This window comes from Oxyura jamaicensis, chromosome 7 (genome assembly GCF_011077185.1).
Source record: "Oxyura jamaicensis isolate SHBP4307 breed ruddy duck chromosome 7, BPBGC_Ojam_1.0, whole genome shotgun sequence".
NCBI classification, from domain to species: Eukaryota; Metazoa; Chordata; class Aves; order Anseriformes; family Anatidae; genus Oxyura; species Oxyura jamaicensis.
Window position 1 is genome coordinate 25,648,942 of NC_048899.1, and position 14,109 is coordinate 25,663,050.

General features: G+C 38.4%; 1 protein-coding gene across 24 annotated transcripts in view; it reads left to right on the forward strand.

Annotated features, from left to right (window-relative positions):
- The window catches only part of CLASP1 (cytoplasmic linker associated protein 1), a 160,981-nt gene that overhangs the window by 91,643 nt on the left and 55,229 nt on the right, over positions 1-14,109 (forward strand). For 13 of the 24 annotated variants that reach the window (XM_035331631.1, XM_035331628.1, XM_035331630.1 and 10 more), the window contains 3 exons: positions 772-939; positions 6,185-6,292; positions 10,167-10,229. In XM_035331631.1, the coding sequence (XP_035187522.1) occupies positions 772-939; positions 6,185-6,292; positions 10,167-10,229 (339 nt within the window). The remainder of the gene's footprint in view (positions 1-771; positions 940-6,184; positions 6,293-10,166; positions 10,230-14,109) is intronic. The other 11 variants (XM_035331641.1, XM_035331642.1, XM_035331645.1 and 8 more) reach the window with 2 other exon arrangements.

Sequence of the window (14,109 nt, forward strand, 5' to 3'; positions counted from 1 at the left end):
TCTCGGTCAGCAGACTGTCTTGCAGACAGCGTGGCTTAAAAAAAATGTAAACTTGCCACAGACTATTCAAACAGACAAGGGAAAATAAACCAGGACAACTATTCAACTTTCTAAAAAGATTTCTCCAGCTGAAAAATAACCAAATAATTTATCCTTAACAAGTCAGACCCAAGTGAACCAGCATCTCTGTGAATGTGGCAGGGTTACTTGGTTTACCCTTTAACATGCCAATCTGCTGCTGTTGAGACATTATTCTTTTTTTAATTGCTCTTCATTGGGTTGTTGTAGGAATGCAATGTCACCACTGCAGCATGGCATGAAGATGCCCAAGCTACCTTGCAGCAGCTTACCTGTGCCAGAAGTTGGCTTTCTGCAGCACAGTGCTCCATGTGGGCTACTTTTTGTTTGCTGCTTGATGGAGCAAAGCAGTCTGTGTGTTCCATGCTGCTGCAACAAGGCTGCTCCTGGCATCTTCACAAGTTCACAGAAAGTCAGCTGGGGTATTCCTGCACTGCAGTGTCTGTGTTGGTCTTGATCCTGACTGGACAGCACAGTTCATATAAGCAGAGTTGCTGATGTCAGTGTTTATTTTCCATGGGCTTTCCTCGGTATTCCTTCTAAAGCCCCTGGGGAACTCTCTCATTAGTTTTCTTTGTGTTTTGGGTCAGTTTATTAGAGCTGATTGTGTTCCATTTTTGTTGTCAGAATAAGATTTTTTTTAATAAATTCTTTATTTAACTGTGTTTTTCCTTGTCTCTGGTTCTATTCTAGCTGGTAGCCGGTCTAGTTCTCCGGGTAAGCTGTTAGGAAGCGCATATGGTGGCTTGAGTGGTGGAACATCCAGAGTTCAGCCAGTGCCATCATCTGCAGAGAAGCGCAGCAAGATCCCTCGGAGCCAGGGATGCAGTCGAGAGACAAGTCCCAACAGAATAGGACTAGGTAAGAATAGTCACTTCAGTGACAAACTGGCCAGTGTGCACAAAGGAGGGGCTTTCGTGTTTATTAGGAAACATGTATATGTATTATTGTCGTTCTTCTGAGTTCTGGCAAGTTAAGGTTCTGTTTCAGGAAATGTTCTGGTTTTCGTTGTGCTTTCTGAGAGGGTAATTCTAGTTTTCCAGGTTGAGCCATAGTTTCAAAGTAGGCCTAAAGCTGTTATGTTGAATTTCATACACAAGATGTGCCATGAGCAATGTTATTAGATCACGCAACAAGAACAGTTGCCATGAATAAACATCACAACAAAAATACCCCATTTGGCACCAGCGGCTTAGTCCTAAAATGAGTTGAGCAGTTTTACAATCAGCTGGAATCGAGGGTGATGAGCACCTGCTGGGATTATTTTAGAAATTTTAGAGCTCAAGTGGTTTGCCTCTCCTGTCCTGAATATCCTGGAGCCACTTACTTAGGTGAAATTTTAGACTTTAATTATTCTGCTTCCAACATTTTTGTCCTAGTGACAGTTATGTAAATAGTGCGTGATAGTTTTTATTCTCTAATTTATCAGCAGAGTAATTTATTTAAAACAGGTGAGTAAGCATCATTATATAGGAACTTTTGTATCTGAATTTAAGTAAAAAGGTATTCAGTGTGCTTTATATCTTCAAAGAATTTACTAATAGAATGACATTGATTGAAATCAGAGCCCCACTGTTGTCAATTGATTTTTAACTGTTGCCTTAGCAATTGTATTTCAAATCTAAGCTACCTTTCTATTTAGAGCATTTTGTTAAGAGAAGTGGCTTATTCAAGTGCATTGAAATGCATTTAAAGCACCTGAGTGTTCATGCTGTTATGATTCATAAAAATATTGCATGTTTATTGTGATTATTTTTCCAAATTCAATACTGTTGTTATGTCTGACCTATTTTATGACTGTCTTAATACCTTGTGCTTTTCTGTTCATTACTTTTAAAACTTAGTGTTTCCCAAATATTAGAGGCAGTTTTTCTGCAAAAGACCACTTTTGAAAGTGAATGAGGAATGTTGGATAGTACCATCACATGTGCTTAAGCTTCTAATCACGCTATGTGGTCTGATTTGAAACAGTGTTTAGCATCTAAAGGGAAATCGTTTTGTGTAAAATCCTCACTCTTGGGTTGCCTGCTTTCAGGTATATTATGAGAGCCTTGCATTCTTTTGAAAGTATAATTTATATCTGATTGCTCTGACATGCTCCCTGTGAACACAGCCAGTGCTTGTTCCTTGGGAGTGAGGGAGAGCTCTGACATCTATCAGATGTGACTTCCAGCTGCCCCCCAGGCTGATGACTGACCGAAGCCTGTTCTTTCAGGCTCTCGTGGGAGCCACAGTCTGACGCTTCTGTTGGCTTTAGCACTCAGTTGCAGAAATTTTCTCTTTATTGAATCTTGAAAATGGTAATATTGGCTTGGATGAAGATAATTTTTGAGCTGTCATCTTTATACCATTACCCCATTGCATTTATGACTTCATAACTTAGTCGCTATTGTATTTTGTTTTCTATTTTATTGCTTCAGTCCCTATCTTTTCTTGGCATTTTTTTCTCATTCATTTCATTTTATAGACTCCCTTTCACTTTGGTCCTAAGTATATCAATCGACTTTTTCATCCTCTGATTCAAGGAAGTGTTTGAGTGCACATACGGCGTGCAATGTATGCGCAGTGCTTTTGACTTTGGACTATTGACATATTTTACATGCATGTGCATAACCTGAAGCATCCCCTAATTATGTGCTCATGTTGTCATGCAGTGGAATTGAACAATCTTGCTGTTAGAAATGGGTAATTCCCGAACCCTCCCATTGATGTGTTGCGTAGTATTTTGCAGGGGTAACTAGGAGTTTGCAGCCAGGTGTGCAAGAGTAAGCACACAGAGTTTAAGTCTGTGTGTGCAGCGAGGCTTTATACAAGCCCCATTGGACGTTTTTCAGACCCAATGGCGGTGATAAGCTGATAATCTGCACGCGGATGCCTGTAAGCATCGGTAGATTGCTGCCAGCTTAATTTCTGTGCTGACCTCAGGTATTCATGTGTCTTCTGTTTGCTGGAAGCCTTGGAGCTGGATGTTGTTGGATGCTCAGTCAGCTGTGTGTCCTGTCTGGTATTGCAGTGTGGGTGTGTGCTGAGGGTCAGCTACCTGCTCCTCTCCTCGAGCCCAGTGTCAGAGCGGGAATGTAGCTCCAGGTGCTCTTCCCAGATTCGGAATTTAGAAGGTGAGGAGCTAGATCCCTGATCAATGAGTTGGATTTGAAAGAAGTGATTGATTTGAGATAATGTCATTCTCCAAGAAGTGAAGCAGGCAGGTACAGTTAGTTATCCAGTTCATGAAGCACTTTATTTATCAAGTAGTGATGCTGTGTGTATTTATTGGAAAGCAAGAAGGCAGTCCTTGCCTTGCGTCTGCTGGGTGTACCCTGCTCCAGAGCTTTATATTAGCTGCTTTGGCAGTGTTACTGACTTACTGACTTTTTTTTTTTAAGGCTTGAATGAAGTGGAAGGTTCTTCCAAGTGGTAGGTTGGTAAACAGGGGAATGATCAAGCTTTGCTGGTAGTATTTGAATTTGTTGGTTTTCACAGGGGTAAGACAGCCTAATTGTGTGACTTAATAATGGTGTGAACCACATCCATCTCCTCTGCCTGTCTGCATAAAATGGGTAAAACCCAGATGTACAGCCCACACCTGGAGAGCTGGGATTTTACTGAAAACAACCCACCTTTGTTCCTGTTCTAGGCTTTCAGTCCAGAGCTGGCTGTTGGCTTGTTGTTGGCTTCTGTCTTGCCTACTCCTTTTAATTAATTTTGCTAGTCATTTACCTAATTTCTGTTCAGCTTTTGAAGTTTGGGAATTCTGAAATTTAGATTTCTGTCTGTCTTGTCTTCCTTTGCAGCCTGTTCTGCAAACACAGGCTCTGAGAGTATGAGAAACTTGTCTAAATGACAACACTGTCGGCCCTTAATTCTGGCAGTGCGCAAAGGAAGTGCTCTGCATAGCTGATAGCTCAACTTCTCTACCCAACACAGCAAGCAAAACATGGGGCAGGTGCCTGGGAGTCCACAACAGACTCATCATTCTGTGTTTTTTTTTGTTTGTTTGTTTGTATGTTTGTTTGTTTTTAAATCCATTCTTTCTTTCTTTTATATCTATCCAGTATCATGTGAATCTTTTGTTTGACCATTGCTCATAAAGTACACGTTGCTGAGTTTTGTATTCCCTCTGTTTGTGCAGTCAATATTGTTTCATCTGTGGCATTGTCCTATTAGACTGTTTTAATGCAGTTAAAGTGCATTTAATTCATACTTCTATTATCAGTAATGGAAGGATGATGTACTGTGTACATTAATTAAATTTTTTAATAATTCACATCTTCTCCTCTCCAGAGAGCTTTTTGCTAGATTTAGTAGGGTTGTGTTATAGAAAGATTGACAAATCTTCTCTGTTGAGAGAAATGACTGTGCAAATGTGATGCGAAGGCTACCATTCTCTACATAGAAGCATGAGACCCAAGAATGAGAAGTTGGCTTCTAAAGAGCCCTCAATTTCAAGCAAGTATTTGTGTGGAAGACTTCAGAGTATTACTTTCACCTGTAGTTCACCTGACAGCTGTTTTTTCTTGTAAACCTGAGGTGGGATTACTGTACTTGTGGACCCTAATTTCATCCACTTCATTATTTAGTCTGTCTTATTACAAGGCCATGCAATTCACTCGGAAGTTTTCGACATGGCGATCTAACCAACTTAGTCAATACCTCATCTTGTATTGTCTGACATCAAAGTTCAGCCATCAGAACCATTAATTCATCTAAGACACTAGTTGGGGTTTACAAATTTGGGAGGGATTTGACAAAGAATCTGGCATTAGTTTATATTTGAATTTTAAAGCCTAAATATGAAGGTTTCTATTTTGTTCTGTACTGTTCTGCTTGAAAGGATACTAACAGCCAGGGTATAAGAGACCATTCAAAATCAGGCATTATATTCTGGTGTGGTTCTTCTCAAGTATATAAATGTCCTTATCAAAAAGAGGAGCTACATGAATATGCACGATCCCTTTTCTTGATGAGCCCACAGAAGCACTTAAGTTCTTTAAGGTAAACTGACAATTAAGTGCCATTTTAACATATGAAGTGTTGCAGAGGAATAAACCAGTTTTAAGTACCTGAATTACTCCCTTTATAAAATTCCTTGATGTTAAGTAGCCTTCTTAAGGGTCTAGTTCTGTTATTCCTCCTCGGACAAAACTTCAGCTAAAGCCAATGGCATTGTTTTTCACTAGGAAAGCAGCTTAATATTCTGTCTTCTACCGTGTATTTGGCCAAACAAAGACTGCATATGATGAGTTTGTGACACAGCTGACAGGCAGGAGCTCATTAAGTTGTGGGAAATTGAACACCTGGTAGCTGCCAGACCACAGATAAGACCTGTTGATGCAGGGTTTTGTCAAAGTAAAGAATATAAAGGCTCTCCTTAAGTATGCATGTGTCTCAATATGCCTGCATATAAAACCATAATTACAAGGTTTTAGAAATATTTGATGCTCAGAAGTTAGCGTTCATTTTTTAAAAAAAAAAAAGAAAAAAAGAAAAAGAAACAGTCTTAAAATTCAAACCACTTTTTACCTTTCAGGTACTTAGAGTCTTGATGACTTTTTCCCATTATCTTTCATTGGGGAAAAATCTCTCTCCAAGTCTGTACAATTTTTTTTTTTTCTTAGGGTATTTGTTCATGACAAAACTATCCTTGCAAAAGCCATATCTATGCAAGATATTATACTGTGACTTAAAAATTTTTAATCTGGTTAAAAATGCTTCTTCTTTGTTCTAGAAGGGTGTTTGTCTTATCTTATAATTAAGGAAAAAATCTTCCGAAAGGGTTTCTTTTATCTTCATCTGTTTTGCATGCTTTGTAATTGTAGAGCTTCCCTAAATGATTGAAGCTCTCCTGCTCTACTTGAATGACAGAACTTAGGTTGTTTAAGAAAAAAGGATACCGTCAACCAGACATTTAATACTGCTGAAATTTCACCTTACAAACACAGCTCAGAGTGTAATGTAGTTGGTTTGTAAGGGCCTGAGCTGGCTGCTGCAAGTGATAATTACTAATGTAATAACTACCATAACTAACAGAAATGTGACTTGACTTTGAGCTTTTCTGTCCTCATTAAACTTGTTCACCTTCTCTGAAACTCTCCATGCTGCATGCTAGCACGGAGCAGTCGTATCCCCCGACCCAGCATGAGTCAGGGGTGCAGCCGTGATACCAGCCGTGAGAGCAGTCGAGATACAAGCCCTGCTCGGGGCTTTCCTCCACTTGGTGAGTACACATAGGCATTGGAACTCTAAGGGTCAATTTTTTCCCTTTTTTTTCCCTTGTTCTTATTGCCCTTTCAAGACACTGCCAGCTGGAATGAGCTTGTTTTCTGTCCTCTGCTGGATTCCTGACACAATCCCTATTTCCAACCCTGTTTCCCTTCTGTTTTCTTCTGCATGCTTCAGTTCTGATTAGCAGTATTTTACGGTTCGAATGAAAATAGTTTAGCCTGAATTGTATTTTTCAATTTCATTAAATCAGCTTGTGCGGGGCTGCTGTGCTTCACTTTACAGCACTGATGGTAATCTGTGGGAGAGCAAGCCTCTATTTTCTAGGTCACAGCGAAGTAGTCAGTAGCATCGTAGTCTATTGTTGGGTAAATTTATTCATGATCTGGTTTTCTTAAAGCTAGGTATAGCAAAAGTTTCGTTTCTATTATTAGGATTTAGTAATCCTACAATAAAGAGGTGGAAGCTCTTTTTTTATAGAGGTTTTATACGACATCGATCATGAATTTAACAGGTTACATGTGCAGGAGACTTCCAAGCACACTAAAATCATGGAAAGGATGAAGTTTTAAAGGAGCATCATCATGCAGCTTAAGTGTACAGTACAAATAGAAAATCTCATTACACTTAACATATGCAGAAGTTTTATTCTGCACAGGTCTGAAAACAGAATAGTTAATGTTTCTGATCAAATATCATATCATATATATTCAACCAAATACATTGCTTCTTGTATGAAATACTTGTCATCTCAGACATAATGAAACATAGTTTATCTCCAGGCCCTTTTCCTTTACATAGTAATTTGATAGATGTGCATGTGGTATTAAAAGTGAGAAAGAAACTCTTAGAGATGTGGTCAAGATTGAAGAATTTATTACAAGATTTATTTTGCACCTAGTGACAAAATACAGTTATAAGTAGTAGTGTATAAGTAGCGTTTTGGGCCTAATTCTCCAACAGATCAAATAGTAAGAAAAGGTTATGAAAAATGCGGATAGGTGGACAAAAAATTCTGATTTGGTTCTCCTAGTTAAATATTCTGTACTTTGCATAATCGTTTAAATCTACATAGCTATTCTCATTATCGATTCATTTATTCATCTCAACTTCAAATGCTGTCAGTGGAGAGGCTCATTGTCTTCATCCATATGAAATCATTGGCAAAATTCCCATTGACTTCAGTGATGTAGAGTGGAATCTTCAAGAGGCTTTTGGGTTCAAAACTTCATTTAATCTATTGAGCTATGAAATCTATTCGCTTTATCTGCAATTAGCACAATTTTTGTTGAGAAATGAGTGGAGTTCAGATTATTACTCAGAACTTCATTCATAGCTCTTTTTGATAGATTAATGAATTTTTTTGACTAAGTGAAGCTGATTTGATACCAGAGCCATGAAGGGGAGGTAAATATGCTTGTTTTTATAGTTACCTGTCTTGTTTCAATTTTGGATGAGGCTGTTTTCTTCACCCAGTGTGTGTAGGCATTTGGATTTCGGGGTTAACTTGTTAGTATTCTATTTTTGTACTGTCTCTCTTCTATCGTAGTGAAAATACATTAATTAAGATACAGTCTTCTGAGCCCTTGCTCTGAAATATAAATGCAGTGTACCAGAATCACAGTTGGTGTGAATTTGGTGCACCACGGAGTCTGACTTGTACACTGAATATGAAATACCAGTTAGAGATGTCTATTACAGTGGTTGAAACAAGTTTCATTGTGGGGAGGAGGAGCATTTCATTTTTAACAAATTTTAAATAATTAACTATTTAATTATCTGAAGATGATTGCATTTCTAGAAATGCAGTTGTTAGAGAAGTAATTAATGGAAGGGAAGATTGAAAGTGGGGAGAAAGTATCAATATAATAATATGCCAGTATTGTTGCTATCCTGCTGTCTTTTTTCTTGTGTTTTCATTGAAATACTGTAAGCTTAAATGTGTATGTCAGCTTAATTCTGTAACTTGTAATTCATCTCAAAGAAATCTGTGTGTATGTGTATATATATATATATATATATAGCAATTTAAGCTAAAACAGGATGATTCCACTACAATATTTTTAGAATCCAGTTCATCTTACATTAATGCTGAAATAATATAAGATTAACTTTACATTAGTGAATTATACTTAAGCTAGTTATATGTAAATGACAGTATTCTTGCATTTAGCACTATTGTGATCAGTGTCAACACTGACATCCTGGCCTTGCAAATTGCTTATTTTCAATGCTGCTGTGCAAATAGGCATGTCTAAGCATCAAACACGTTGCTTTTGAAATTAGGAAACACCAGTGAAGAGTCACTGTACACTGAGTCTCCTTGCAGAGATGTGATTTTTTAATTCTTATTTTATTATGGCTCTTCCCTCTTGGGCCTTGATCTTGCAGTGACATCCACAGAGGCACAGCTGGATGGCTCCGAAGAAAGCAATCGCAAGCTCAGAATTCTGATTGTGAGGTTCAGTCTGTAATCCGGCACTGATCCTGGAAATGTTCCCTAAGTTACTTACAGTGTCAGTGGGATTGTTCTCTTGCATAAAAGCATGTGTTCTACATATTTAAAGACCATATTTTGTAGAGCTCTTAGCCAAGCTGTTACAGCTGGGAGAGAACTTAAATTTTCTCATTTTGCTAATTTCTCTTTTATATTATATTAGTATTTGTTTACAAATGCTTTGTATTGAGCAGAAACCTTACACCTTTTCTATTGCACATTTATATGCACAACTGGCAGATCTTATTTACATTGCATGGTGATTTGGGTTCATTTTTTCAGTTTCTTGACAGTATTAGTAATGATGTTAACGCAACAAAGCCTCCAGTGAGTCTGATGACAAACTGCTCACATGGGCAGATTCTTGGGACAGTTGCTTTAAGTGAGCATCATTGCTAGACACAGGCAAAAACTTTTTTGAGAAGCTAACTTGCTGTAATACAGCAATTGCTGGGCTTTCCGTTTGCCTTCATAAGTATCTCACCTTTATGCTGAATCCAAGAACTGAAAATCTCTCCAAAGGCATTTTGTGATTCATTGCTGCTGACAGTTGGGAATTGAACTGGGAGCTATATTTGGCTTCAGCTTTTGTGCTACTGCCTGTTCTGTTGCTGTTAACAATTTGTTTACAAATGGTGTGATTCTAGATGCACGTATGTGCGTATTCAGATCAATATCTGTGTAGGCACATAGGTGTATAATTAGATTAAAAAATGTGTATGCAAAATTTGTTAAAGCAAGAGACCATCAGTAGAAGCAACAGCTACAATACGTGTGTTTATTTTAAGAGAAAAAGCCAAAGCCCAAACCAAAACACCTATAGGCAGTGGTTGAGTGGCCTCCCTGTATGACTCCTTGCACTCTTCCTACTTCTGTGGTTTTTCATTCTCTTTGTAAATGTTGTTTTCTTGTGCATAGGCTCCAGTGTTTTGGAAAAATGCTGCAAGCACAATTTGTAATCATTGATCATGGCTTCACTGTGGGGTTTAGATCAGACAAATCTAAATCCTGCTCTGTGGTTATATGCTCCATGTTCTCATGGTGTCATCTTCCAGACCTGTGCTTCTGGAGCGGGACTGATGCATACTGGTTCTCTTTGCTGAACGCACCGGGTTTGGGACGGTTACAAATGAGTTTTGTCATGCATCGTGTTTATGGTCATGGGGGAGAGGGAGGAGAAGCTACAGACGGAGGTATCACTGTGGGGCTTGCACTGTATCTGTTATGCATTCATATACAGCGTCATTTCCCTGTCGCTACGAGACACGTTTACTGGTAGTGGTCACTTGCATCCCCCTTGGATTGTGGCATTTTCTGTCTCGGGTTAAATGTATGTTAATCCTGTGGGTGTTGCCATTCCTTCTACTTGCAGCTTCTCGACGTCATTCCAGGTCCACTAGTGCTCTCTCCACTGCTGATTCTGTTGGGCAGTCAGGTGAACAAGCGCTAACTGCATGACTCTGCTTCTTATATGTAGTCTTGTATTACACCATTTTAACATTTGCTGTCATGTGCATCAGCCAGCACTTGGCATGTGCTTCTCACCGCTGTGAGGCTTTTTGTTCTGTTCTGTTCAACGTGGCTTTTTCTTTTGAATTTTATTTATTGAATGTTTTTAATTTTGTGTATTTTAGGAACATTGTGAGCAGTGTTTAAACAAAGGGTGATCCAGGGCTTTCTCAATTCTCCTGTAAATTGGATCAGTTGTACAGCATGGGCTCACTCCTGAATGATGCAGAGTCCTTGCAATTTATGTTTATATTTCCTCTTTAGCAGTGTAGCAGTTCCCAATGCTTAAGACTGGATCCCAGTGGGTCTTATCCCATTTATTACTAAATTTTTCAGACTCCTGTCTCTGTTAATGGAAGTGCTTTGCAGGATCCTGTCCAAAATTCACAAAAGCAGCAAGAATTAAGCACCTGATGAGCTTTCAAAATGAACTTTGGAGCATAATACATGATCCATCCTCCATATAATACTGAAGACCTTATCCAAAGAGCATGGAAGCTGTGGGGAAAAATGATTCCATTAATTTCATGGGGCACTGCATCAGGAGACTAATGCATAGATATAATGAGAAAAATCTGCGTATTCCAATTGCCTTCTTCCCCACCCCAGTGCTGGATTTGCAGTTGTGCAGTTCCTGAAGTTCCCTTGAAATCAGGGTATTTCACTAGAAGTCCTAAAAGTAAATTTATGAGGGCTGCTAGTTTGGGGTCAATAGAAACTTAATTGTGGGGACAAAGATGGTGTAGAAGATGAATGAGGGCTTCAGTGTTTGCTCGGATGCTAAAATTGCATACGGAATGAGTGACACTAAAATATATTTAATTAACCCCCCTCAGGTAGGGAGTGAAAAATGTTCTGTTTCTCTTAAGTGCAGTTAAATTGATGTCAATTAACTAAAACTTTCAAAACATTTCCCTTATCAGGTAACTGCAGAAATGATGCAAGCAGATTTGACTCTTGCATTTTTCAAAGCGGCAATTAGAATTTGTGTTTAATAAAATAGCACTGAAGATTAAAAGAGACCCTCAATTCTGATACAGATACAAGCTTAAGCTTTTTTACATTCAACTTCCTATGATAATCACTTCATGCTTGGCTCCTGTGGCTTGGTATAAAGCATGATAAAATTTTATACGGTCATCTTTGTCCTAAAGTAGCCCCAAATCTCCCTAGAAGTGGCAAAATCAGGGGGAAAAAAGTTTGGGATTTTTCAACAAGTAACAAGCATAATTAATCTAGCTAGGGAGACAAGCAAATGTGGTCAGAGCTCACACTGCCCAGCTTATTTCTTGACATTAAGATCGGGCTTGCCTATACTGGTTATTCCTGGAGTCAAATGTGTCCCCATCCCTATGTTAGGGATATGCTGGGGTCCCTCCTAAGATCTCATTTCTGAGTTCAGGTGTGGCAGTAGTGTGGGAGAAGCCCAGGGTGACTTGGGTGTCAAGAATTTAAAGATCACTGAAAGAAGTATTTAAAAATAAAAAGTAAAAAATCCTTCTAGCTGTGAGGTCAAATAAAAGTCAGCATGCCATGTTATACTTACTCAATTTGATTAATCAGCTCCATTTTATTTTATGCTGGGTATTTAAACTGATCTACGATTGAATTACTTTGTCATTCTGTTCTTCATCTAAAAACCAAAACAACAAAAAACCAAACTATCTTCCCTTTTCTAATGTAATACTAAATTAACGTGAAAAGAAGTAACAATGGTATGATACGATGCTATGTTATTTCAAAGCTATAAAGCCAAATTCTGATCTCAGGAAGACTTGAGTAATGTCATCTAGTTGGGTTCAAACATAAAACTGAGTCCAGAACTTTGCAGCCTTCGTACTATACCAGTTATAATTTGCACTTAGGAAAATACTTGTCTTCTCTACATCGTTATAGTATTTATCTTTGTAGCAGTGACTTTAGCTGCAATCTGACCTAATGCATTGCCATGTTCTCTGTGCTTCCATTAAGAGTATACAGATCTTTCCATGTTAGGGATGAAGTACCGTTTCAACTAAATATTGGAAATAATCTTCAACCCAAGTGCATTAAAAAAGGGGATAGTGATAACACACACAACTTTTATTTCTTTGTGAAATGTCATGATTTGATTACTTTTTGGCAGTAGTTTTAAGATTTTTTTTTTATTTTTTTTTTTCTCTTGTAATGTGTTTTGTAGAAAATGTGCTTTTGTTGTAAATCAGAAATGTCTTGTCTGGTTGCATAACTGGGAAACAGTAAGTTTTGGTAACGTTTCTGAAATACATGCTAATCTTCATTTTTTTTTCTTAGTAAAATATTTTAGGTTTGTCAAATCTTCCTTATTTTCCCCTCAGTAGCTTAATCCTTGCTCTGACATACTCAGGTACAGCTTTAAAGTTAGGATGGGAGACTGGCAAGCTTCAGTCTCAGGTTTAACTTACACAGGTCAGTGTGAGCTGATTTCCTTAAAAGGGATCTCAGTGCAGTAGGCTTCTAAAGAGAAAAACATGAAGCTTTGTGATAAGTTTTTGAAACTAAATACAGTAAGCTGCTGAATATAATGTTCATTCTTGTGGAAACCCACAATGCAGTTACATATTTTAAGAAGCAGTTGTTTTCCTTCATAAAATTAAATGTAGAGGAACTAATAAAAGACCTACGTGACTCGATCCCCTTCTCTGGCTGCTCGATGACTGCATTCAGTGTGGGTCAGCTGAAGGTCTGTTAAATGGGTTCAGCCAGCTCGATTGGCGCACCTCTGAAATTGCTGGCAAAACTCTTACTGGCAGGGGACAGGTATTAGGTATGTCCCAGAAGGAGTGAGCAAAGACAGCCCCTGGTGGAAGCAAAAACTCTGCTGAAAGCCATCTCTTTCTGGTTATAGACGAGCAAGGAATCCAGAAACGGTGCATCTCATCTCCTGTGATTTGGAAGTGCCACGCTGCCAGAGCCTGGCCTGTGATCCTCAAGTTGCTGATTCTGCCATGTCCCTGCTAGTGATGGCTTTCTGAATTTGGCTTTTGCTCAAAGATACTCATTTCAGTAACATTTTTCTCAGACTCTGGGCAAATGATAAAGTAAGCTAATTAATACTGGGAATGTAAATGGCACTTTGGACCCAATCCGGTTGCTTTGGATGCCATTGAGAGCTTTGCCATCAAATTCAAGGGGAGAAAGATGGTATTGTTTGATTAGGAAAAAAAAAACAAACAGTTTTGGTTTGTCATAAAACTTTAAAATTGTATTTGAGTCCAATGTACATTTAAGCTGCTTCTCCAGAACAGTAATAAAACTAAAATTGGAGTCACCTCACAAACAAATAATAAACCTTTTATTTTTATTCTGGGGGGCATAGGGTGATATTCTACCGGTTAATCAAGCCTTACAACATAAAATAGGCTAATCTGCTGCTGCTAATCTCACATCCTTGCCTGAGAAAAAAGCTGCAGGATGGATGAGTGCTCTGGTATTAACATGTCCTGACACCGGGCACGATTCTGTTTCTCTGAAGTTAATGAGAAGTTTTCTGTTAATCTATGAGAGAGCCAGACTGGGACCTGCATGTCTGCCTCCAACATTAAAATAAAACTGAAACAACTTCTGTTAAAAGGAAACACAAAATAGATACCCTTTTTCCCAGCTTAAAAAAAAAAAAAAAAAAAAAAAAGAAAGAAAGAAAAAGAAAAAGACATGCCCTGAGGATCTGGAATTGTCTCTGGGATCTACCAAACAATAGTTTATTTCTTACTGTCATAGCAAACTCTGTAGACTTGTGGATAAAAGAGTCTTTAATGAAAAAGTACTGAGAGTTCCCAGAGCCTTTG